At 32.1% G+C, this 25926-nt stretch overlaps 1 protein-coding gene across 1 annotated transcript; it reads left to right on the plus strand.

The window, feature by feature from the left end:
• The first annotated feature begins 22730 nt into the window (after positions 1–22730).
• LOC124931054 (probable magnesium transporter NIPA6) lies at positions 22731–25116 on the plus strand. Its single transcript, XM_047471443.1, has 9 exons — positions 22731–23209; positions 23450–23506; positions 23587–23677; positions 23758–23918; positions 24020–24147; positions 24214–24351; positions 24425–24517; positions 24593–24707; positions 24823–25116. The coding sequence occupies exons 1-9, from the start codon at positions 23086–23088 to the stop codon at positions 24927–24929; spliced, it is 1014 nt and encodes a 337-aa protein (XP_047327399.1). The 5' UTR covers positions 22731–23085; the 3' UTR covers positions 24930–25116.
• Positions 25117–25926: the final 810 nt, after the last annotated feature.

Here is a 25926-nt window from a genome sequence, read left to right on the forward strand (position 1 = left end):
TATGTACAATCTTTAATGATGATGTTGTTCTTAAAGTTGTAGATAATTTGTTAGATTGTAAATCTTAATTTGTAAAAACATTGTGTAACCTATTATAAGTGATTTAGTGAATGGTTTAAGCAGTCTAAGAGTTTTGTGCTTGTACTTTTGTTGAAGAACTAAGCACTTGGATGTGGGATTGTACATCGAGAGGAACATAATTGAGAAATGAGAAGATGTTATCAAGAAGATGTCAATAAATGACAGTGTTGTTTATTTGCTGACACTGCCTAGATTTGTGAGTCGTGGAGACTTTACTTGTTGACAAAGCAAAGCATGAAAGACAAGAGGGAGATAACTTGCAAATCAAGGTGGAGTGTTAAAAATCAATTTACAACATTACAATTATTATGTGTTAATGATACAAAATTTTGGTACAGGGAAAGAATATATTAAACAAAAGGAAAATATATATTTTGGTGTATAATCTTGATATTATGAAATAATATTAAAAAATGAATTAGATCTTTTGTTATGGTAATACAGCTATGAAATATGATAATAATATTTTGGAGGCTCTTTGAGAATTTTGGACAAAATATTGATATTGACCTAGTTGAGCTATTTAAATGTGCAATTAGACCACTTAGAAAATTAAGTCTTTGCCTTGAGAGTATCGCTTCCTTGTGAGTTGTGTGTGAGTTTTAATTGTAAGAGAAATATTTTAATACTCATATAACATTCTTGATAATAAAAGTTAAAAGTCTCCTTTACTTTAAAAGTGAATGTACATTTATTTTGACTGAACCACTATAAATCTTGTGTTTGTGTTCTTTAATTGATTTTTTCTTATTTATGTAATTATTTAATTCTAGTTTTACTTGCTTTAAGGGATACTTAATCTCCTAAGATCCTAACATCAATGCTTATATCCATGGAAAATGGGAAATCCAAAGGGTTTTGATTTGGAGAAGACATAAAGCTTCGGGTTGCGCTAACGAAAGTTGGTGTTGTAGTTATGCTAGGAGTGAAAGGTGTCAATGTCATCTGAAGATTGCTAAGGAGATTTCACAACTCCTTGATCTCATTACCACTCAAGAGGCAACAAAGGTCGTGGGGAACGAGTTGTGCATCTAAGATTGACCTTATCTCGACGGGCGTAATATCGTTTAAGAGAAATTAGTGGAGTGAAGCTTCTACTATCAAGAATTGGAGAATTGTATCTTTCACGTGAGAGGAAAGAGTTATGCGTTTATGGATTATAGTGATAGCTTTTTCGTCCTTGAAAATCAAGACAAAGTGATGAAAATCATGTGCGTGATACCTTTAAGCAAGTAAGCAATGAATAAGGTTACACCTTGAGTTTTGAAATAATATTAGGATATTTACGAGTAAAAAATTTATGAACTTAGAATGCATGTATAACAACCATTCTAAAAATACATTGTTCAATTATATTCGTGTAGAGACTGTCCTTAGAATAGGCGTATAGAACGTATCGCTACGACCCTTTTTTCATTACGTAACCAAGCACCAAACCCTTAATCCGAGAATACTCTTATTTTCTTTCCTTTAGTTTCTTTGTGAAGTAAACTAAAGTGGTGACTATTAAATTCTATTAGATTACTACATTTCCACATGTACTAATCTAAACCTGCACGTGCCAAACCAAAAAGTCTATACTATAAAACTCAATTTCGGTTTTTCATTTCTAAGATAGGACAACATCCTATAAGGATAGTCTTCCTCCTACCTACTTTTTATAAGATTCGAGAAGAAGGTATGTCAATGGGTTCTATAACATAACTTTAGTAAGAAAAAGTTTTTTCAAAAAATAGTGCACGGGTCGTGCCTACCATATAGAATCCCTTGTCTCCTTTGTAGTAGCACGTGAGGAATGTAAGGCATGGAGCCAACCAATTTTGGATCGCACAATCCGCCCTTAAAGATGGAGAATTCGAATGGATAAGAAAACCATTTTAAAGATATTTTCAATGGAAAGAGAAAAAAGAGAAAGCAACCAAAATCAATAAAAGAGGCGAGAGATAGACTAGACGAAATAAAAACGCATATAACCATACTTTTATTTTTCCCTCTCTAGCTTCCTCTTTCTTCTTATTGTAAATTTACAAGTGTCCTATGTTCTAAGTAAAGTGTTGCTTAAAAATGTTTTTATATTACTTTGGACTTTTGAGCCCATATTGTCCAAGATCATAATATTAGTTAGACCCAACAAATTACCCTTACAAATCATTGGGTAGGCTCTAAAAAATCCACTACCCATCGACAAATTTCAAGCTTCTCCTTCGACAAATTTTTAGTTATCATATCAGATTCATTCTTACTAGTATGAACTTTTTCTAAGTTCAATTATTTCGTATGGAGCACATCTAGATTAATCCACTGGTACATCACTTCAATATGTTTGCATCTGAAATAGAATGTGGAGTTCATGAAGATATGAATAATGATTTGGTTATCACTGTAAATCGTGTAATTTTTTTTTGTTGTAGACACAATTCTTCTAAAAATAATTTCATCCATAACTCTTCCTTACAACTCTTAATGATTGCGATATATTATTCCTCTGTGGTGCATAACAACACACTTTTGCAACTTGGACTGCCAATAGATAGCTCATCTTACGAAGGTCATTGGAAATCTTGAAATGGACTTTTTAGAATCATCGTCGACGGCCATATCTAAGCCTGTGTACCTAACTAGAATAGGTTTGTCGTTACTATAACATAAGCACACATTTCAAGTATCTTTTAGATACCTAATATCCACTTGACTATTTCTTAGTATCTTTTCCTAAATTGTAGATGAATCTGCTAACACTGTCAACAATATGAGTGATATCCAGCCTGATGTAGACCATATCGTACATCAAGCTCCCAACTGAAAATACGTAGGGAACTTTCTTCATCTTCTCATCTTCTTTCTAATTTATAGGACATTTCTTTGTAGAAAGCTTGAAGTAACCTGCAAATGGAGAATTGACCATTTTCACTTTACTCATAATGAATTGTTCAAAAACCTTCTTGATGTAGTTTTCTTGAGATATCCACAATTTTTCATATTTTGTCATGCGAGATCTTCATTCTGAGTGTCTTCTTTGCCGACCATAAGTCTTTCATTGCAAAAGATTTGTTCACTCTATTTTTAGTTTTTCAATCTTGGTAACATCACGACCAATGATCAATATATCATCGACATACAATAAGAGGATAATAAAGTCATCATCTAAGTACTTCTTAATAAACATAATAAACATGCAGTGATCTAATATAATATTACTATATCCATGACTCATCATGTATGAGTTAACACACAAGTTGTTCATTACCTCTAACTTTGAATTCCTCGATTGGCTCCATATAAATTTCTTCTTCCAATTCACCATGAATAAAAATATTTTTCACATCAAGTTGCTCCACATCTAGGTTCAAGCATGCAACTAACCTTAGTACAATTCGGATTGAGCAATTCTTTACCACAGATAATATTTCTTCAAAGTCGATCCATTTCTTCTAACCAAAACCCTTCATAACTAATTGAGATTTATACCTAAGATGTGAGCTATTATTCTAGGACATCAGCCTATACATCCACTTATTCTTGAGTATTTTCTTTCTTTTAGTTAGTTTTATTAAGTTGTGCGTGTAGTTATCATGTAAGAATTGCATGTCTTCTTTACTAATTTTTAACCACTCATTTTTCTCCTTAACTTCGACTACTTATTGGTAAGGTTTTGGTTCTCCTCCATCCGTGAGCAATAAATACTCATTGTAATGATATATAACATAGGATTGGTGCGCCTATTAGATACTTTCAAAGGTTGTTCATCTAACTTCGATGTAGTTTCTTCCTCAATATGCTCAATTGGCTCGTCGTTTTTAACACCATCACCATCGTCTTCTTGAGTGTCTCTCCCATGATCAAAACTATAGAAGGTGGAGTTGTATCCAAACTAACATGAATTTCAGTAGAAGAACTTGGTCTTCAAGAAACACAACAGCTCTGATTCTCATGATCTTATTTTTCATCGGATCTCATAACCTATATCTGAACTCTTCGTGATCGTAATCGTTTCTTCTTATCGTTAAAATCGATCTTTCATATTTTAGGAGATGAAAGAATTCTCTATTACCAAAGACTTTTAATTTCTTGTAAGAGACATATTTTTATGTCTAAATCCTATTTAAAACGTCATTGTTCAATGTTACTACAATAGAAATGTTTATCAAGTCAACTACAGTTCTCGCTGCCTCTTCTCAAAAGGACTTGGTAACTTCAAATGTGATAACATACACCACACTCTTTCTTCAATCATTCGGTTCATTCTTTCAACCACACCTTTGTGCTTAGGTGCTTTTGAAAGTATTTTATCTAATCTAATGGCATAATGTTTACAATTTCGTTCAAACGACCAATGTATTTACCATCGTTGTCTAACCTCACCCATTGCAATCCTGCATGTTTCTCTCTCAACTCTAGTATTTAAATGTTTAAATACCACTAGAACATAATCTTTAATTTTCATAGCACTAAACAAAATATTTCTAGAGTGAACATCAATACAAGTTACGAAATAATATGCTCCACCGAGAGAGATTTTTGCATAGAACAAACATCAATATAAATCAAATCAAGAGCATTTGATTTTTTATGTAGAGGAGTGCATGAAATACAACTTTGTGTTTTTTCCAACTTAGAAAAAATCACAGATTTTTAGAGGCATACCTTACAAACTAGGAAGGAATTGTTTCCTAGAGAGAGTTTGAATTCCCTTATTGTTGACGTGGTCGAGCCTCTTGCGCCACAACTCAATTTCCACATCTTTCTAGCTTAAGTTTATCTCTCCTTTGTACATATTGGATTTCATTACATGCAATGTGTTCGTTTTTGTTCTCTTAGCCATCACGAGCGAACTTTTGATGAGCTTCCACTTACCTCCACCAAAATAATTCCCGAACCTCTCATCGTTGAGTTTACCCGTAGAAATCAAGTTCAAATGAATGTATGGAACATACCTCACATCTCTAAGTATCAATTGGAATTCGACAATAGCCTTTAAGAAAATGTTGTCAATACCCATTATCTTCAATGAATCGATGTTATCCATTCAGAGATTGCCAAAATCTCCTCCCAAATACGTAGAGAAAAAATCACCATTAAAGTGACATGAAAAATAGCACTATAATCAATCTCTTAGTAACCACATTGACTTATGAGATTAACACAATCATCCTCGCACACGACGATATCAGCCCCTTTATAATCACATTTGTTTCTTTTTCACCATTCTTCCCTTCATTTTGTTCTTGCTTCCAAATTCGACATTTTATATGCATGTGTCATAGTTTCTTACAATGATAGCACTTAAGACCACCATGAGACTTCAATCTTCTTTTGTTCGAGTCATTCGTTTCTTTTCTGTCGTATGGAGATCTATACTTACTCCTCCATGCGACTCTGAATTTTCACCTACTAGATCTTCTAAAATTTGTTCATCTTTTTTTTCTTATAACATCTTTGTTGAAAAGACTATCTTTAACCATGTATATGGTTAGAACACCATCTAGAGTTGAATTGCTCAATAAATTACCAATGTTTCCTAATTGTCTTGTAATGAGTTGAGAAGTAGTAAAGAATTTAGTTCATCATCGAGAGTCATCTTCCTCGATGTCATCTAATTCACCAAGACAAAAACTTGCTAGTGTGATTTTTCATACTCCTATTGTATTTGTACTTCAAGTTCACGAGCTAACGAATTATTATTGCATTGTTCCTAGAAGAACCATTCTCGAACATCGACTCTAACTTCTTCCAAAAAGCATACGCGTCGTTCTCTTCTACAATGTGGCGGAAAATATTTTGGTCAATCCACTACCTGATCGTAGTAGCTTCTTTCCAATTCATAATTTTCCAATCTTTATCGCTCATCGTGTCTAGTTTTGTCATGCCTTGTACATACATAAATAAATCTCTGCAAATCAGCAAGTCAAGCATTTTGCGTTTCCACACCGAAAAATTCGTCGATGTTAGCTTAATCATCATAATCAAATTTTTTCATCCATCGGGCACACAAGAGATTTGACGAGTCCAATCAAAAGCTCTAATGCTACTTGTTGGGAAAATTCAATTAATAGAAATTGTGGAATAATTGTTCTCTCCCTTTTGTATGCCACAATGAGATAATCAAGAAATCAAACCAAATAGAAAATAATAAAATCAAGCACACAGAGACACATCAATTTTAACGTGGATAATTTAACAAGAATAAAAAAACTACAGGACTAGTAAGTCACTTAAAAGAACATTCACTATATTGTAGTGAGTTACATACAAATCTTCTCTAGCACCTTAAGAGTTCACTAATACAAAGTCTTCGTCGTCAATGGTGGATTACAAGAACAGTAACAACAAAAGATTTCACCAAAATGGAGTACTAAAACGAGTATCTTAGAGAAGTCTAAACAAATATCAAGAACGATCAGATTATAGAGAATGCCGCGATGATTCACCACCCGTGATTCGAGCAAAATCGATATCGTCCGACTGCTCGATCGTCTCACTGAAACTCTAAATATTTAATCCTACTTTTATTTTTTCTCTTTTCTCTTTTTCTTTCTTTTTATTATATATTTAGAAGTGAACTCTTCTCTGGGCAAATAATTGCTTAAGAACTCAATAATTATAATTAGATTAAGAAATGAGCAAGAGAGACTCACCATATAGTTGATGCGTGAAACATGTTACTTTAAACTACTTATAATATTTAATCTGAAAGCCTCATAGAATTTTGTCGTTAAACAAGTGAAATGAACCAAAAAAATGAAGAGATTAAATCGTATTCTAACAAGAAATCGTATAAACTTCGTTCGGATATTAACCAAGGTCGGACAATGCCCAATAAACAACTCAACAAAGTCCACATAGACTCTTGCTCACCGATTTTAAGCTAATATTGCGTGATAAGAGAGAATTGTATGGTTGCAAGTTGTTTCATCTCCTTCGACTATCACACTTGTTAGTGATCTTTCTGTTTGATGTTTGAGTATAAGTTAATAATTTATGACAAATAATATGATAATTAAACTTGAACTTTATTATTTTTTGTATGGAATTTTCACATTATAATACTAATTATTAAATGAATTGATGAATTGAAATTTATACCACTGACAACATAGACAACATTGTACAACACTAATAATACATGGGGTTATGGTATAACTTCTTAAAAGAAATATCATCAAATGACATAGAAGAATTTAATCTCATAGATTTAATGTGGACATTTAAAAGATAAAATTTATTAGAAATTATAAATATTTAAGAATAAAAAACTAAAATTTCAGAGCTCCTAAAGTCAAAAGAACATAACTTTTAAAATTTTTAAATGGGGGGTTTGTTTTCCAATAAAGACAACAACTTTAATATTATTATTGTCGTCCTTTTTGTTATTATCACGTGTTTTTTTTTCTCTCTTTTAGCAGAAATTGAGCATAAGCCAGGGGCACAATTATGGCCGGGAACATTTTCCTTTTGTACTTATTTCAGATAAATAAAGCATACCCATACACACAAAAAAACCGTTTAAAATAATCTTAAATTAATACTTTTATTTCTCTTTCTTTTCTTCTCAATCAGAAATATATATATTTATTATATCAAAAATATTTATTTAAGTTAAAAGAGAAATCCAGCTAGAATAAGTAAATATTGAATAAGAAGAAGACAGTGACAGCTATTTTTTATGTGGACATCTTTACATTCAAAGTCAAAACATATAAAATATAAGATTTCTTATTTTTCAATATTTCTAACCCAACAATTTAAAACACATAACACAATTTAGAGAAAACAAACAAGATTAAAAGATCACTTGATCATAGGTCACTTCTTTCTTAATCATATGAATTCGGTGGAAGATCTCATGAATGGTGTGGTAAATTATCACTAATTCCAATGAGAATTGCATTTTTGTATCCTCAATGTAATACATCTTTTTTATAATGGATACCATGAAAACATTTTGACAATAACTATGTTGTCCTTTACTTATTGACATTTTGAAACGTTCCTTTTGTAGAAATAGAATCAAAGGTTGATCGAACAATGGTGGTTGTACGAGCTTGAGCTTGAGCTTAACAAGGATTCGAAGATGAGTATCAATGGACTTCCTTGCTTGAGGTGTCGTCTTAATAGTGGTCGCCCGATCGGGTCCATCATCGTCTCGACTAGAATGATGGTGGATTAACCATAGTGTCATATCAAGTTTGAAGAAGTCGTACAATGTCGATGATCTTAGTGGAAGGCTCTCCATCTTGTGGAACCAAAGGCAATGGATTAATAGGAAGACAATGGTCTTAATCTCACCTAGGTATCCTAGTGGTAAGAGTCGACTTAAAAAATAAAGAAGTCATGAGTTCGATTTTATCTGAAAGCGCTTTGAATGGAAGCGAGGGTATGACTATGGGGTGTCATGTTCTTCTTAATTTTTTTTAAAAAAGGAAGACAATGGTCTTGCACCGATGTCACTTTGGGTGCGCACATCTTTCATAATTAAGGCCTTGTTTGAGGAGGTGGTTATTCGGTTTTTATTTTTATCATAAATTCAATATTACTTCGACCATCTAATAATCACTTTATCTATTAAAATATCAAAAGTATCTATTACTTTTATTTTAATATTATTTAATTTTAAAAAGGTAGAACTGTTATTATGGGGTAATTTGATCATACATTTTTTAAAAACAGGTTTTTATTTTTTAATAAGATCAAACATGTGTTTTTAGAGAAAAACTCAAATAAAACAAAGAAAATTCCTCAAATGAGCCCCAAGACATGCTGATTTGATTGAAGTCTAAATTGTAAACGTTTGGAGACCCTATGGCATTAGTTCTTTAAGAATCTCAAGTTTTCTTTGAACATGACTTGAATTGACGGTGCTTGGTTAATTGACAATGAGTTTATCGTGACATTTTCAAATAAACCAATGATAGTTTGAATTCTTAGATCATTGGACACATTTTGAACACACTGAAAGGATCACATTCCTATTTTTCGTCAGTTTGCCACTTGTATTATGGAGTTTTCAAGCATTGGAATTATGTGATAGTGATTGTCAAGTAATTAAATGAGTTCTGTTGTTGTAACAATTTATATATTTTTTAACTTGATTTTTATTGAATTTAGTGTAGAATTTTATATAATTTGTATTGATGTTGAAATGTACATCAACATTAAATATTATTGTCTAATAAATAATAGCTGTTTTGAATGATTAGTTATGGTCTTAGTATATATTGGGGTGAAAACTATCACCCTAAGAATCAACGCAAAATAATAGAAACCGTATTGAAATGCAAAACAATAGCGTAAAAGTAAGAAATAACGAAATAACGATACAAAAACATTACCTAGGTTCAGACCAACAATGTCCTACGTTTTGCTTTCGGAGAATCGATTCAATAGAGTTATAACAGATATTACAAACTCTATCTCTCTTTGTTGATTCTAGATTTTAGTCCCACACACTCTTTTTATTTACAATGTATATATATAGGCTTTTAAAATTAATAATTAGGGTAAATATCATGTTATATCTTTGACATCTCTACAATGATATGATCTCGTGGCGATTTAGTTGATATTTCAATAATAATACATTTTGATTGACATCTTCACCATTATGTGATTTCATGCCTTTTTGAATCCAACTAATAATTACACATGTCTTCCTTCCAATTTTTCTACCTAACATTGATGCACACCAAATTGGGCCTTAAAACCTTAGGCCCAATTCCACAAATTCTCCATCTTACCTTTATGTCTATTGTCAAACGAATGAGCCTCATCACCAAGAACACCCTAGAACTGATCCTCTTACTTCTCTATTTACGTTCCAACCTTTGTGACATGAATCAAGTTGCAACATTTCCAAAACTTGATTTACGTCACCACCTTCGTGGCCATATTTGCGGGATATTCATTTGTGTGAACCTTCTCTACAAATATCGCTCCACTCGCTATGACATCTCAAATGTAGTGAAGTTGAATGTCGATGTGCTTTGTACGCTCGTGAAATATTGAGTTCTTGAACAAGTGTATGGAGCTTTGGTTATCGCAAAACAACTCCACTTTATCGCGTTTCACCCCAAATTCACCCACGAGACCCTTCAACCAAAGTGCCTCATTGATGCCCTCCGTCATAGCGATAAACTCAGCCTTTGTCGTTGAAAGGGAAACTACATATTGTAATTGTGCCTTCCAACTTACCGAGCATCGAAATAGGGTAAACATATCCTGTTATGGACCTTCTATTGTACATGTCACCTGAAAATTAGCATCAACATATCCTCTCAACTTATCATCACCTACACCCGCCCGTTTAAAACAAAGATCGACTTCTAAGGATCCCCAACGTAATGGAGAACCCACTTCGTCGCATCCCAATGTTCTTTCCATGGGTTCTCCATAACGCGACTAACAAGACTGAACGAGTGAACAAGATCGGGTCGCTTACATACCATGTCATATAATAGGCTCCTAACGACACTTGCATATGAGGTGTTTTCTATTATCATATTTTCCTCCTCGATACTCTGTGATATCTTTGAGGAGAGCTTGAAATAAGTAGCTAATGGTGTTTGAACTGCCTTAGAGTTAGACATCCCAAACCTGGCAGCCATTTTTCGGAGGTAGTCGCTTTGAGACACGAACATAGAGCATTTCTCCTGATCCCGCTTAATTACCATCCCACAAATAAAATCCCGGTCCCATATCCTTCATCTTGAACTCCTCGCCTAGGTACTCCAAACTATTATATGTTCAGAGCTTTTTAACCTTCTTCCCGGCCTGAGTCTCTACCATCTTCTTCCACTCCTTGAACTTAACAAATGCCTCATCCTTGTGCTTCAAGATTTATACCCAAACCTTGCACGAAAAATCATCAATGAATGTGATAAAATACCAACCTCTACCTAGAGATGCAGTTCTCGTCAATCCCCACAAGTTTGAGTGAACATAACAAAGCATCTTCCGAGTCACCTCAACCGACCGTCCAAACTTCACCCTCATAGCTTTACCGTATATGCAGTTCTCGCAAACTCCAAATAACCAAGTTTATCCTTGCCAAAATAGCCTCTCTTATTCAACTCCTTCAAACCCCTCTCACTCACGTGCCTTAATCTCTTATGCCATAACTCGTGGGCGATACATCTCGAGGCTCCGCCACTACCGCCATATCACCAACCAATGTGTTGCCTTGAAAGGCGTAAAGACTCTTCTCTCGCACGTCTCTCATTATCACTAGCGGCCCCTTTGTGACCCTTAATACGTTCTTCTCACCATTCCATGCAAAACCAAGTTGTCCTAGTGAGATGATAGAGATAAAATTCTTCCGAAGGTCTGGGATGTGTCGTACGTTCGTCAATACCCTCTCGATTCTATCATACGTCTTTAAACACACTATTCCGATTCCCATCACCCTACAAGACTTTAATATTACCTAATAAAACCTCACCCACTGAAGTATTCTTATAGGTCTTGAATCAACTCTCGTTAGGTTTCATATGGAACGAACACCCGAAATCCATAATTCAACACTTGCTAGACTAATTAGTGGAGACAACGAGCACGTCCTCACTTTCGTGCCCATTCTCGACCTCTTGAACAACTGCCGCTTCTTTTCTCTTCTTCCCATCGTTACTCAAATCTGGACAATCACGATAAAAGTACCCCTCCTCGTCATAATTTTAACACTTAATAGATTTATTCCCGATAGACTTCGAACGTATATTCTTCTTGCTTTTATTGTCTCTCCTCATAGTTCTCCCTCGAACTAAGAGTCCATCTCCACTTACATTGTTCTCTTCATTCCTTTTCTTTTGGTCCTTCGATCTCAACGCCCTCATCACATCATCGAGGGTAAGCTCCTCCCTCCCATGCTCGATTATGTAAATGAACGTCTCATACGACTTCGGTAAAGAATTCAAAAGTATCAGCGCAATATCCTCATTCTTATATATCTCCCCGATATTTTCCAAATCAAGGAGAATATTGACATAATTGTCGAGATGCGTATGAAAGTCTCCCCTCAGCCATTCTAAACTTGAAGAATCTTTTCTTGATAAAGATCCGAGACAACAATGTCTTATTCATTTACAAACACTACAACTGAAGCCACACCTTTGTTGTCGTTGTGACACTAGCAACCTCTCGCAGCACCTTATCACTAAGACTAAGAATCAAGGTGTTATAGTCCCTTTCCAACACTTCCATCTTTTTTTCCGCGTCCATCAAGGCTGGTAATTGTGGTTCCCCCTTGAGTGCTTTAGCAATTCCCATGTTGACCAAGTGTGCCCTCATCTTCATCTTCCACTACCCAAAGTCCTTCGTCCCAACGAACTTCTCGATATCAACCCTATAAGTCAACCCCATCTCAAATCTTAACCGAACCAAGAAAAAAATTTCACCAAAAAAATCAAACTAAGACCGCTTTAGTCCAACTTGGCTCTGAACTCTCTTTATTTGTTATAGGTTTTAGTCTCACACACTTTTCTCATTTACAAACTCTAACTCTCTTTATTTGTTATATATATATATATATATATATATATATATATATATATATATATATATATATATATATATATATGATTTTAGAATTCATAATTAGGGTAAATATCATTTTTTTACATCTCCACCATGATATGATTTCGTGGTGATTTAGTTGACATTTTCATAATAATACGATTGGATTGACATCTTCATCATTATGTGATTTCATGTCTTTTTAGAATTCAACAAATAATCGCACATATGTTATTCCCCTTTTGTACATAACACTGAGACACACTAAATCAGGCCTTGTTCAATTCCACGTATATATATATATATATATATATATATATTATTCTTTAATTATAAGACTATTTAGATAAATGAAAACTTTTGATCACATCTTAAACTATATGTATATTTTCAATTTTGTTTGCACTAACTTTGTCAAATCTTATACAATTTTTTTTAATGATACCAGTTTTTTTTATAGATAATTTCATATTTAGTTATTATTTTGATGGGCCCTAAGGCCCAATCCTCTAGCAAATTCAAACTGAACCCAAAAAGATCCACAAATTGATCCCATTCCATTGTCATCATTATTTTCTTTTTTAATTTAATTTTTATTACTTTACTTTTTCTTTTCTTTTTTAATAAAATGAAATATGACTTCTTCTTTTTTTTCGCATAAGTATCCAATATTTTAAATATATTAATACACTCCTCCAGTTTGTTTCCTTTCTTCTTTTATTTTCACTATTACTTAACCATCTGCCTCTATTTTAAGCATCGGTCTAGACCTGTCTGTGGCTTTCCATTTTGGATTGATCTTGACTCATTTACTAAAACAAAAACCAAAACATATCAATACAATTCTTCTTCTTTTTTTAATAATTTTTACAAATAATATCTACATAAAAAAAAACTAATGAGAATTTATATTTAAAAAAATATGACAAATTTATAAAATAAAATTAACAAAAAATAATATCCAACAATATTATCATTGAAGATGATTTCAAATAAAAATTTATTTGAGTTTCATAAGATGTGTGAAGAGTGGAACAAATCGAACAAAATCATTAAAAATCATTAAGCGGTGTCAGAAAAACAAACGGTAATAAAATTTGTGATTAACCGGGAGCTGATAAGAAACATCCAAAAAAATCATACCAAACGATAATTACCAGCTATATATATAATCAAAATATTAAGAAACTAATACAAAATAATGGTGTAAAAGAACCTTTAAATAGTTTTTTATTGAACAAAAGAGAAACAATTTTAAATCTTACAACTTCATATATATTTTTTTAAAAGAGGACGTACAAACTTACTAAGATAGCTCAAGAAATTTGATTGGTATCTAAGGGATACCAATCACGTGTTTGATTTTACTTAAAACGCCTTAAGTTGAAGGTTGGAGTCGATGTATGATCGTTTGATTATGCTAATTTACTCCATAATTTTTTTTTAAAAAAATAGAACAATTACATACTCGTCTAAACAAATAGAAATCAAATTATTTAAGATCCAAGTAGTAATTATATATATATATATATATATATATATATATATATATATATATATATATATTTGAGTTTATCTAAATGGAGTCTAAATACTTTATTTTATTAAATACCAAACTAAATATGATATAACATATGTAAATCATAAATATATGAGAAAAGAAACTAGACACCAAACTAAAACTAAAAATAAAATTACATCAGATATTTTTTTTAGGGACAGAAAGATAAGGGTAAAAAAATGTTATATGAGATTTAATTATTAAAAGTTGTGTATTTTTATTTTCTTTATTTTATTTTATTTTATAATATAAATATAAATTTGAAATTATGTATTTATATATATTATTTTATTTTATTTATGTGATAAATATTTTTAAACACAATCTTAATTAATTTTATTTAAATTTTCAATATTTTTAATAATTAATTTAATACAATATCGATAACAAATTAATTATGAGATGTTAATTCCTTGTAATGAACCTTTATAAAAATATTTATCAAAAAAAAAAATTTGTTAGTTCAGAATTTTAATAAATTATAAACCAGATGAATAATTTACCATGAGATATAAGCAAGTTTAGTATTTTGTTATTTGAATATAAGTTGTTTTCTAGTTCTTACAAATATACTACCAACTTACAACAATTTTCTTAACGAAAAAAACAATTTTATTTACTTAGTCTTTTTAAGCGTGGGATACAGGAAGGGTCACAAAAATCATTTATGTTTTATATAATGATAATATTAAACAATTAAAATAAATTAAATGATGTCACCATAAAAGAAAGTTTAATATGATTTTGTCTCACACATTATTACTACTACTTTTTTTATTTTTGGAATCATGTTAATCTATTAATAATTAAACTTGTTCTCAAAATAATTTAATAATAATTATACTTGTGTGTTTCTTAAGGTTTTAAACACATAATATACCTATAGTAAACTTATTTAATTATGATATTGTTTAGGGTTAAAATATATACTTTATTTTTATAACAATAGAAATACTTATCTGCAATTTTTTTTTTTTTTTGTATATCTAGAGGGATACCATGATTTCACTATTCTCCAAAATTAATAAAAATATAGTTAAATGTAATTAATACTATTTCAATTTTGTTAAAATTAGTGATTATCTATAATCACAATTCCAAATTCCAAATGAAATTGTTAAAGTTTCTTATTTTATTTTCTTTGCTTCTAGTCTACTCATCATCAATCACCATCATCATATCATCAATTTCAAGTTATTTTTGAATATTGTCCATAAAATAATTAATTTTGTTGTCTTATAGAGAGTGTTATAATTGAATTATCAGATTTATTTATTCAATTGTAAAAGTAGACTCTTCTAATGCTCCAACTCAATATCCATCATCATTTGCACTTATATTGTCACTATAATAGAAATATTAACTTTATTTGTTGTTGTTGATGTATGACATACAATTTTTTATTTTTATTTTATTCTTTTAAATTTATAAAATATTTAAAATCAAAATTTTTATTTAAACATAACAATAAATTTTAACATGGAATGAAAGGAAAGTAAAAAAGTTTACATACCAAACCAAAAACACTAATATACTCTACTTTTAATTTAAATACTTAAATGTCTTGTATCTCAACAATAACTACTCAATATTTCATATTCTTTTGTATGGAGAGCTATATGTCCACTTCCCAGCCAATCAAAATGCAGACTCATTATTTAATTAATAAAATGCTCCCGTGTTTAAAAAAAATTGAGCTCCGAAACTGTTGACCCGTCCATTGATTTTTAACCCGAATCTCTTTTCCCGCTCTATCTAAATTTCATATTATTTTGTTATAAAATGCAGCAGGTGATTCACCCGAATTATAAAAGAAGTAGTGGGGTGAAGCACAATAATTCACCCGAAATAAAAATAAAAAAAAAGCAGCGCGGGTGAAATATAGTTCACCCGTAACTTTTGTTTAAATAAATAATAACAAAATATTAATAATTAAGATTCCAGCTTGAGTCTCTTCATCTTCTCTTACTTGCTCTCGACTTTTTCTCTTAAGACGATCGACAACCTCGACTAACCGACTTCCTGCGACTGCCCGACGACCCCGACTCACCGATGATACCGACTGCCGGAAAATGAGCAATGATAAATCTAATAACACTATATCTGACAAGACTATCAAAAAAAATACGGTCATACAATGAAAAATGCAACTAAGGGTAAGGTGAAGTTTAGTTCACTCGGGTGAAAAATGCAGCTAAGGGTGAAGTTTAGTTCACTCAGATGAAAAATGCAGCTAAGAGTGAACTAAGCTTTACTCATAGCTGTTCTACGTATACTCAATTGATATTGATATTGTATAGTCTAGTTATTTCATTACATCAAATCCTATCATTTTAGTCATATATTTTTTTTTGGTATGGTTTTAAAGAAGAAGAGACAACAAAGGAAAAGGAGGGTAAAGTTTACTCCCAATGATGATGTCAATGCTGAATTATCTAAACTTGTTGAACCCAAATCTGTTTTGGCTTCTAATTCGACTCCTAAATCTATTGAAAAGAAAGAATATGATTCTTTGAACACCTTATACCAGATTATCGATAAAAGAGTTTCTACTAAAGACAGTCAAGATCTAATTAGGGTTGTCACACGCAATGAAGTAAAAGATAGGTAAAAGATGCTCTATTCAGCATCAACGGTAAAAAAAAATCCAGGTCCAGACGGTTTTAATGCTCAATTCTTTAAAGAAAATTGTCCGGTTGTGGGTCACGATATTACGGAAGGGGTTTTGGAATTCTTTAAGAGCAGGAAGATGTTCAAGCAGTGAAACACTATAGTCTTGACTCTTATACCCAAAACCTCAGTTCCCAAAAAGGTTCAAGATTTCAGACCGATTTCATGTTGCAATTTCGTTTACAAAATAATTTCAAAAATTCTTTCAAAAAAATTTAAAAATGTCATTGGTAAAATTGTTGGTTTAAATCAATCTGCATTCATTCCTGGTCGAAGCATCTCACATAACATTCTACTCTTACAAAACCTCCTTAAAGGTTATGGGAAGAGAAAAATATCCCCTAGAGTGACTTTCAAAATTGATATAAAAAAGCCTTTGATTTTGTTAGATGGGAAGTCATCCGAGACTTTATGATCGTATTGGATTTTCCCATGATTTTTATAGAATGGATCATGCAATGCGTTTACACCTCTCGTTTTGTAGTTAGTGTTAATGAGATTCACTAAGGCTACTTCAAGGGTGAAAACGATGTGAGGCACGGAGATTCCCTATCATCTTACCTTTTTGTTGTCATCATGGCGATCTTTGAAAGCGTCTTTATAACATTCCGAAAGAATCAACCATACATCTTCCACCCATTCTTTGAGAAGGAGGAGATCACTCATTTATGTTTTGCTGACAATTTGTTCATTCTCGCGCATGCTGACGTAGATTTCATAAAACTTTAAGAGTTGCACTAACATTTTTTTTTCTGAGGTTACAGGTTTGACTATCAACGAGAACAAGAGTTTGGAATTCTACGGAGGAGTAAAATAGGAAACGAAAGCAAACATCTATAACATCATGGGAATCGCAGAAGGAAGCTTTCTAGTAAGATACTTAAGCATACCACTCACGGAAAAACAGATCCAAATCTCGCACTGCAGACTACTGATCAAGAAAGTGAAAAACTCAATTTTCGGTTGGGAAATAAAAAAAACTTACATACGCTGGAAGAATTGAGCTGGTCAAAAGCGTGGTAATGGGAATCATCTGTTACTGGTCGCATCAACTTGTGCTCTTGAAAAAAATAATGAAAGAACTTGACGCGCTAATAAGAAACTTTATTTGGGGAAACAGCGGGAGAGGTGGGAAGAAGGTTAAGTGGACCGCACATTACAAACCAAAGGAAGTAGACGGCATAAGGCTCAAGAACTGTGTTGAATGGAATAAAGTGTTGACATATAAGCACCTATGGGCCATCGAGAGCAAACAAGAATCACTCTGGATCAAGTGAGTCCTCATCTGGTTCATGAAACACGAATCAAGCATTTGGACAACTAAAATAAGTGAATGTATGGGATGGTCATTAAAGAAAATTCTTAAACAAAGAAACAACATTACAAGACTATTTGACATTAGCTGGGGAGACGGCAAAAACACACTATTTTGACATGATCCCTAGTATGAGGACTAACCACTAATCAATAAAGAGGAATTCAGAATCGTGAGGATCAGACGAGACTGCCTAGCCGCAAAGATTAGAGACATTAAGGATGGATTATGGAATTAACTCCTTAGGCGAATACCGATGGGATAACGCATTCTCAAACATATTAGCAACATCCAATTCAATGAAAGAACTGACGTACATCGATGGAAAGCTGAGGAAAATGGGAAGATGATTTCAAGTAAAGTGAGGAATATCATCCGGGAGAAGGAACAAATAGTAGATTGGGCTGATCTGGTCAGGTCATCAAAAGTCATTCCAAGACACCAATTTATCTTATGGCTTGCATTTAGGGAAAGGATAAATACAAGAGATCAGGTAAAGAAGTATATGGAAATCCTAGAAATAAGTTGTCTGATATATGAAGGAAATGAAGAAATAGATGATCACTTATTTGGTTGTTGTCCTTTTGCATTGGAATTATGGAAGAAAATTTCCAGAAGCATGAAAATGGCTAGCCCACATACGGAATGGAAAGATTTAAAAAAAAAGGAAGCCATACTGAAAGTAAAGGGAAAAAGCTTCAGGTTAAGTGTTTTTTAAAGCGACTTCGGTACAATAATCTACCACATTTGGCGAGAAAGGAACGTAAGGATGCACTCGAGAATAAAAATAAGTGTAGAAGACATGGGAAGAAATTGTATTTGACATCAGTATAAATCTACAAACGCTAAGACGAGTATCCATGACTGAGCAAAACTGGACACTAAGTTGGAACTTGAAAATCACATTCAAAGAAGTCACGAGAATGGAAATCTTTTTAGTTAGATAAACGCTTTCAATTGTTTGTGTGTTGTATAATTTATTTTCTTTTAGACAATTTCGAACTAAATTTTCCTAAGCTTATCTAGGAAAATACATAAACTCATTTGGTTTTTTTCCCTTTTTAAAAATTTTTAATGAAATAACGTTAAGTAGTTTTTCCCAAAAAATAAAGATTATTCATTTTAAAACAAGAACCTCCCCCAAAGGCTTGTTTCACCTTATTCAAAACCTCTCCAAAGAAAAAAATAAAGAAGATGTTCATTCCATGCTCAACATCCCTAAAGGTCGAAGTAGTTGAGTCTACTAGTCAAGCCTTGGCAAACCCTACTTTTCAAGATTTTTTGCTGAATTGGAAGACGAGATGAGGGGCCAATGAAAAGAAGGGACGTCCTGAATCAAATGAGATGTCACGGAGAATACTAGAAAGCATAAGTGCATACAACAATTTCAAGATTGTCTTTGTTGTTTATGTTGTCTCAACCTTTCTTTGGTCACTACAACATTCACGAGCCAAGTAAACATTTTTCATTCATATATTGTCTTATTTTTATATTTGTATTAGTTGATACTTATATATCTAGTATATTAATGCAGGTTCAAAATTCTAAAATTAATGGACGTTGATAACATTAAAACTTGAACCAATGCCAGTTCACAGTGACAGGATTTGTAGACAGCGCAAAAAATGGAAACAAAATAATCAATCTTTTCTGATGGACCTCTAACTTTTCTATTGGTAAGTCTTCTATTAACATTTACACTATTATTTATGTTTGAAAGATTTTCAATTTTTAATAACTTGTTTCATATATTTTTGCAGTTATGCTACTTCGATAGGGTTGTTGTGGAAGGAGTACCCACAACTATTCATGCTCTTACTCCTTTAGGTTGTAGTCATATCTGCACAAAACATATGTCATCCATATGCTAAGGCCCATTTTTCTTTCACCCGGAATATACACTTTAATCAATCATTGTCTTGGAGTCCATACTTTGTTAGCATTATATTCTAGCCTTCAAGAAACTATTCCTCTTCTTCGTAGTCATATATACACGACGCAAAATTCTTTGTGAACTCTCGAAACTCTTGGAAGACTCCGCTTAAATGTGTGGCTTCATTTTTGATAAATGTGCCAAATACACAGGCAGTGATTTGTTTGAGGCCATTTTGAAGTTAATGCCTTTGCTATTGGCAGCATCTTGATTAATGAGAATAGTTGTTGGGGTTTTTAAACATAGTTGTATTAAATGTCTCAAACAACATTCAAAAGTCATAACAGTTTCATCATATAATCAAACCGTGCCAAAAATGATAGTTTTCTCGTGATGATTAACACCTATAAATAATGGAATAGGACGACCTTCGTTGTTCTTCCTATAGGTCGTGTTAAAGAAAACCACGTCTCTAAAATATCCATAATCATATCAAATCTTAGCATCAGCCCAAAAAATATTTGTAATTAAATCGTCGGCATCAAGTTGAATAGTAGAAAAAAACGAGATCATCAATTTTCATTTTCTGTAAATATTCTAAGAAATCCCTCATCCCTAATCATAAAATCTATGGTTCCGTTCTCAAAAAAAAAAAATCTATGGTTCTTTTCCCAAAAAAAATCTCTTGTTCTTTTGGATCACATGTAGTTTTTGTAATATTCATAAATAAAACATAAATTGTCCCTCCACCTACTTGTTTCGCCAAAATAACATGTGATGTCTTTGAAGGGATTCTCACATCAGATGACATCTCAATTTGTAAACTTGCAAATGCAGAAATATTCATATGACATTTATACAAGTGAGTTTTCATTGGACTTGCAAGAGGATGACTATGCTCACCGTGAAAGTCCACTACTTTTAACACTCCATTATATTGCCTCTTTATCTTCATTTTTAGTCTCACAATCAAACCTTGTCTCCGCATTACTACGTTTGACATATACATCTCTTTTATCTTTTCCTCTTTCATCCTATGCACTACAACAAAAAATACTGTATAATAGTAAACCTGATTTGTCATTATATTTTCTACTATGCCTTATATCAAATTTGATTCCTTCAGCATAAGTAGAATTCGAATGTATCTTCTTCTTTATCAAATTTTGTACCGATTCGTGGTATGAATTATGCTAAAATACTCTTCATAATTTGGTAGTATAGCTCAAAAACTAATTGACAGACACCGAGTAGATTCATTATGACTTCTAGATCATGAAAAAAATTAAGATTATTGTGAAGTGAAGAGAGCAGTCATGAAAATAAAATGAAGCAGCTTCTGATGAATGAGCTTTGGGTGTAAAGGGCAAACTTGTTTGTTGAATCATGTGAAGTATAGTTCACCCGGATGAATAATGTAATTAAAGGTGAACTAAGCTTCACCCCTAACAGAATTATTCACCAAGGTTTCACCCGGGTGAATAATGTAATTAAAGGTGAACTAAGCTTCACCCTAACAGAATTATTCACCAAGGTTTCACCCGGGTGAATAATACAGCTAAGGGTGAAGCTTAGTTCACCCTTAACTGCATTATCCATACAAGCTTGTTTGTTGAATTGAGTGGAGTATAGTTTCACCTTATTCAATAAATAAGTTTTGAGTGAATAAAAAAAATATTAAAAAGTATAGATACTATACATCAGATTGTCTGAAGTACCTTGTTAGTTCTCCAAATAAAATAGGATCTTTCATTTCGTACAAATAATGTTCAAAGCTTATCATTGTAATAAGTTTTCGACAAAAGAGTTGGGTTGTTTCTAGCAAAAAGAGAGATAAATTGTAATCTAAATAAAATAAAACTGGAAGAGATGAGACTAATATGAAGGAGATGATGTGACATAACGACGAGTGAGAAAGTAAGGGAAAGAGATTAATTAGGTTAAAATTTAACGGATCAAATTCAGATCTCGTTTTTTTAGATACGTTGAATTTTATTAATTAAATAATAAAGGTTGATTGTGATTGGTTGGGAACAAAAGAATCGAAGTAATATGTAGAGAGAAATTGAGAGAGAAAATGAGATAGAAAATAATGTGGTGTAAAAAAAATATAAGAGAGATAAATTATTTCTAAATTCGGACTAGGTACACCAAGTTGTCTTTTATTTGGTTAGTCGTGAAGATTTCATATTATTTAAATAACTTTGTTAAACATGCGATTTTATTGAAATTGATTAGTTAATAATTTAAAATAATTAAAGATATTAATATATAATAATAATAAATAAAATAAAAATATACATTATTATTATATATTTTATAACAATATAAAATGTAAAATAATATATTTTATTTAATATAATAATATAAAATATATAATAATAATAATGTACATTTTATTTTATTATTATTATGATTGATTTATTAATTAGACTAATTAAAAAATAAAATAATTAAAAATACTGTATTTTTTATCACATTAATATTATTTTTAATTATTTTATTTATTAAATAAAATATCAATATATTTTTATTTAATTTTAAATATATAAAAAAAAATGAGACGAGCTCCGAAAACGACTTATCTATAACCGTTATTTTTTCACTATCAAATTCATGACAACGGCTAAATAAGATTGATCTAGTTAGAGCAAAATCGTGCCTAAAGATGAACAGAAGAATGAAAGAAGAAGAAGAAGAAGAATGACAGATTTGGTTATTGCCACGAAATGGAGTGATCGTACTGTAAAATATGGAAATTTCCGCCAACAAGACAAGTAGAAATGACAATGGAAGGTCTCTCTCGTCGTCTTCTTCTTTTCTTTACACAAACCCTTCTCGCTTGCTACCTGAACTATATCAATTTCTGATTAAACAAACTTCTTCTATGACTCAACCCTGTTTTTCTACAATTCTCAGCAGGAAGAGGGGATACCAACTTCCCCGCTTCCAGTTTTCTCGGGTGGGTACTTGAGACTTGAAGTAGATACAACGTTGGAGTTGTTGAAGATTTTGTTTTTGAGTCAAGTAGCTGAATCAGTAGATTATTCGAGGCTTGTATGTTGAGGGGAATCGGAAGACATGGGAATTTCAGACAATGGAAAAGGATTGATCCTGGCCGTTGCGTCAGGCTTGTTCATCGGTTCCAGTTTTATCTTGAAGAAGAAAGGTCTTAAGCTGGCTGCTGCTTCTGGCACTCGCGCTGGTCAGTTATAATTTTTCTAATACTGTCATTTGATTTCTTCAGATGGGTTTCGTTTCATTTTTGTTCAAGAAAATCTTGTTGTTGGTCAAAACCCCACCATGAATTGCACCCAAAAACACAAATCTCAACTTACATTCTTCTATGCCAATAATCAATATGTTCCTTTTCTGTCATTCTTATGCACAATCATGGCAGCCAACAGAAGAAGCTATCATTAACATGTGTAATCCGATCTTGTAGGAGTTGGTGGTTACACATATTTGTTACAACCTCTTTGGTGGGCAGGAATGATGACTAGTGAGTTTCACCTTCAATGTATTTCCTTTTCTTTTCAAAAGTATTTGTTGTTCTAAATCTTCGAATGTTTGAAAATGTAGTGTTCGTTGGAGAAGTTGCAAATTTCGTTGCTTACATTTACGCACCAGCAGTTCTGGTGACTCCACTCGGTGCATTGAGTATCATAGTTAGGTAAATAATGGACATTCTTAGTAAACTTTCCTATTTGGTATTTAAAGCATAAGTCATAACTAACTTCCAAGGAATCTTAGTGCCATTTTGGCACACTTCATGCTGAAGGAACGGATTCAGAGATTAGGTGTGGTGGGATGCGTTTGCTGCATTGTGGGGTCTGTTGTGATTGTAATACATGCGCCCGAAGAACATACCCCAGACTCGGTTCAAGAAATATGGGACCTTGCCACCCAGCCAGGTTCTTTTTTCTTTTTTGAACCAAGTTAAGTTCATTTCATTCAAGGAGTAGCTTACTCTTTGATCTATTTATTATATATACTAATTTTATTTTGTGGACAGGATTTGTAGTGTATGTGGTGGCTGCATTGTTGACTATTGTAGCGCTTATTTTTCACTTTGAACCTCGATATGGCCAGACAAATATACTGGTTTACTTGGGAATTTGCTCCTTAATGGGCTCACTAACGGTATGAAATGTAAACTCTTTATATCGTGCACAATCCATAGGTCTTATGGCTCGTAATTAAATGCAGGTCGTGAGTGTAAAGGCGATAGGGATTTCCATAAAACTCACATTGGATGGAATAAGTCAAATTGCTTATCCTCAGACTTGGTTTTTTCCAACTGTGGCAGTAATATGTGTTATTACTCAATTGAATTACCTTAACAAGGTTTTGTTTTTCTTCATATTAATTTATGTGGCAGTAATTTTGCTTCTTGATAAGTAACTGTATTTACATACAGGCATTGGATACATTCAATGCTGCAATTGTTTCTCCAATATACTATGTGATGTTCACGACACTCACCATTGTAGCGAGCGTTATCATGTTCAGGGTAAATCCATTGTTTTTGTATGAAAACTTGTAAATTATCATCAGAAATTAATGGTGAGTTTTCATATACTTACAGGATTGGTCTGGTCAGGATGCAAGCAGCATTGCCTCTGAGATATGTGGATTCATTACTGTTCTTTCAGGAACTATAATTCTTCATGGAACAAGGGAACAAGAACCTTCTGCTCCAGGTCTGTATTTACTTTCTTAACACTTGGTAAAAATTTTTAGGAGAATTCTTAATAAATATCTGTTTGTTTCTTCTGATATGGAGCTTATTGCATCTGATGTGTTTATGCAAAACAGGAGGAATACCATGGTTTAGTGGAGACAAAATCAAGGCCATTGATGATTCACATCTTCTCACATTGGATAATTCTGGTTATGAAAAGCTTGATCATTCTCTCCCTTGAAACCGGTATGATGCCCCTGGGAATTCTTCTTATGATAACATTTTCTAGGATTGTCTTAGAAGGACCGACATAGATAGGTAACTGTAACACAGAAACTGATTGTTATGAGTAAAATAGATTAATCAAACTTGAAATCTTTTAGTTCAAGATTTGTGCATATACAATTTTTTTTATATCTTGATTCCTATTGGATTTTTCTACATCATATTGCATGGATCCAAAGAGGGACATAACAAGAATTTAAGGTGGAATAGTTAACATTACTATATAAGATGGTTGATAAGGGACAAATAGAAAATGACAACGAACTTGTATGTGTCACAGCGATAATGAAATGAGGTTTATTAAGACGATAGTCAAAAACAGAAAATAATTTATCATGGAAGGTTTCGATTTATGGCATAGGAACTCTATAATCTTGTTATGGTGACCAATCATATATCTCACTCATTTGTGGCATTGTGATATTTAATTTATTTGAAATAAAATCTTAAGAGATTTTACTCAAGTGAAATGTTTTTAGAGTTAACTTCTTAAAATATGATTTTTTTTAAAGATTTAAGTGTCTAAACTTTTTAAATTGTGAATATACACGAGGCAATAAATGATATAATGATCATGGAAGTATTATTGAGGAATTTTTTCTTCAAACAAATTTTCACACTCGTTAGAATCTTTATTGAGGAATCCTTAGTATTGGGAACATTTGAGTTTTCTTTTGTAAGAAGTTTATGAAATATTTGAGTTTTCTTTTCAGTAATTTATGTTTCATGAAATAGTTTGTGATTTTGCATTTTTGTAATTTTTTTAAGTTTATTTGTTTTGCTCTTTTTTTTCATTTTACTTGTCATGTTTTTGTTGGCGTGTCACTTTCTTTCTCGTTAAGCATTTAAAAATATGTGTATGTTTAATGAAATATTTTAATATGCAACTTTATTTAGTTAATTTTAATTCATGATAATTCAAGTTTTTCCTTTATTTTTATTTGAAACTTCTA

This window comes from Impatiens glandulifera, chromosome 3 (assembly GCF_907164915.1).
Source record: "Impatiens glandulifera chromosome 3, dImpGla2.1, whole genome shotgun sequence".
NCBI lineage: Eukaryota > Viridiplantae > Streptophyta > Magnoliopsida > Ericales > Balsaminaceae > Impatiens > Impatiens glandulifera.

What these genes read in the sequence shown, in the direction of transcription:
- LOC124931054 (XM_047471443.1), top strand. Translation starts at nt 23,086, where the DNA reads ATGGGAATTTCAGACAATGGAAAAGGATTGATCCTGGCCGTTGCGTCA. An exon ending in TGCTTCTGGCACTCGCGCTG is followed by an intron (nt 23,210 to 23,449) that starts GTCAGTTATAAT and finishes CCGATCTTGTAG; the next exon opens with GAGTTGGTGGTTACACATAT. An exon ending in GGACCTTGCCACCCAGCCAG is followed by an intron (nt 23,919 to 24,019) that starts GTTCTTTTTTCT and finishes TTTTGTGGACAG; the next exon opens with GATTTGTAGTGTATGTGGTG.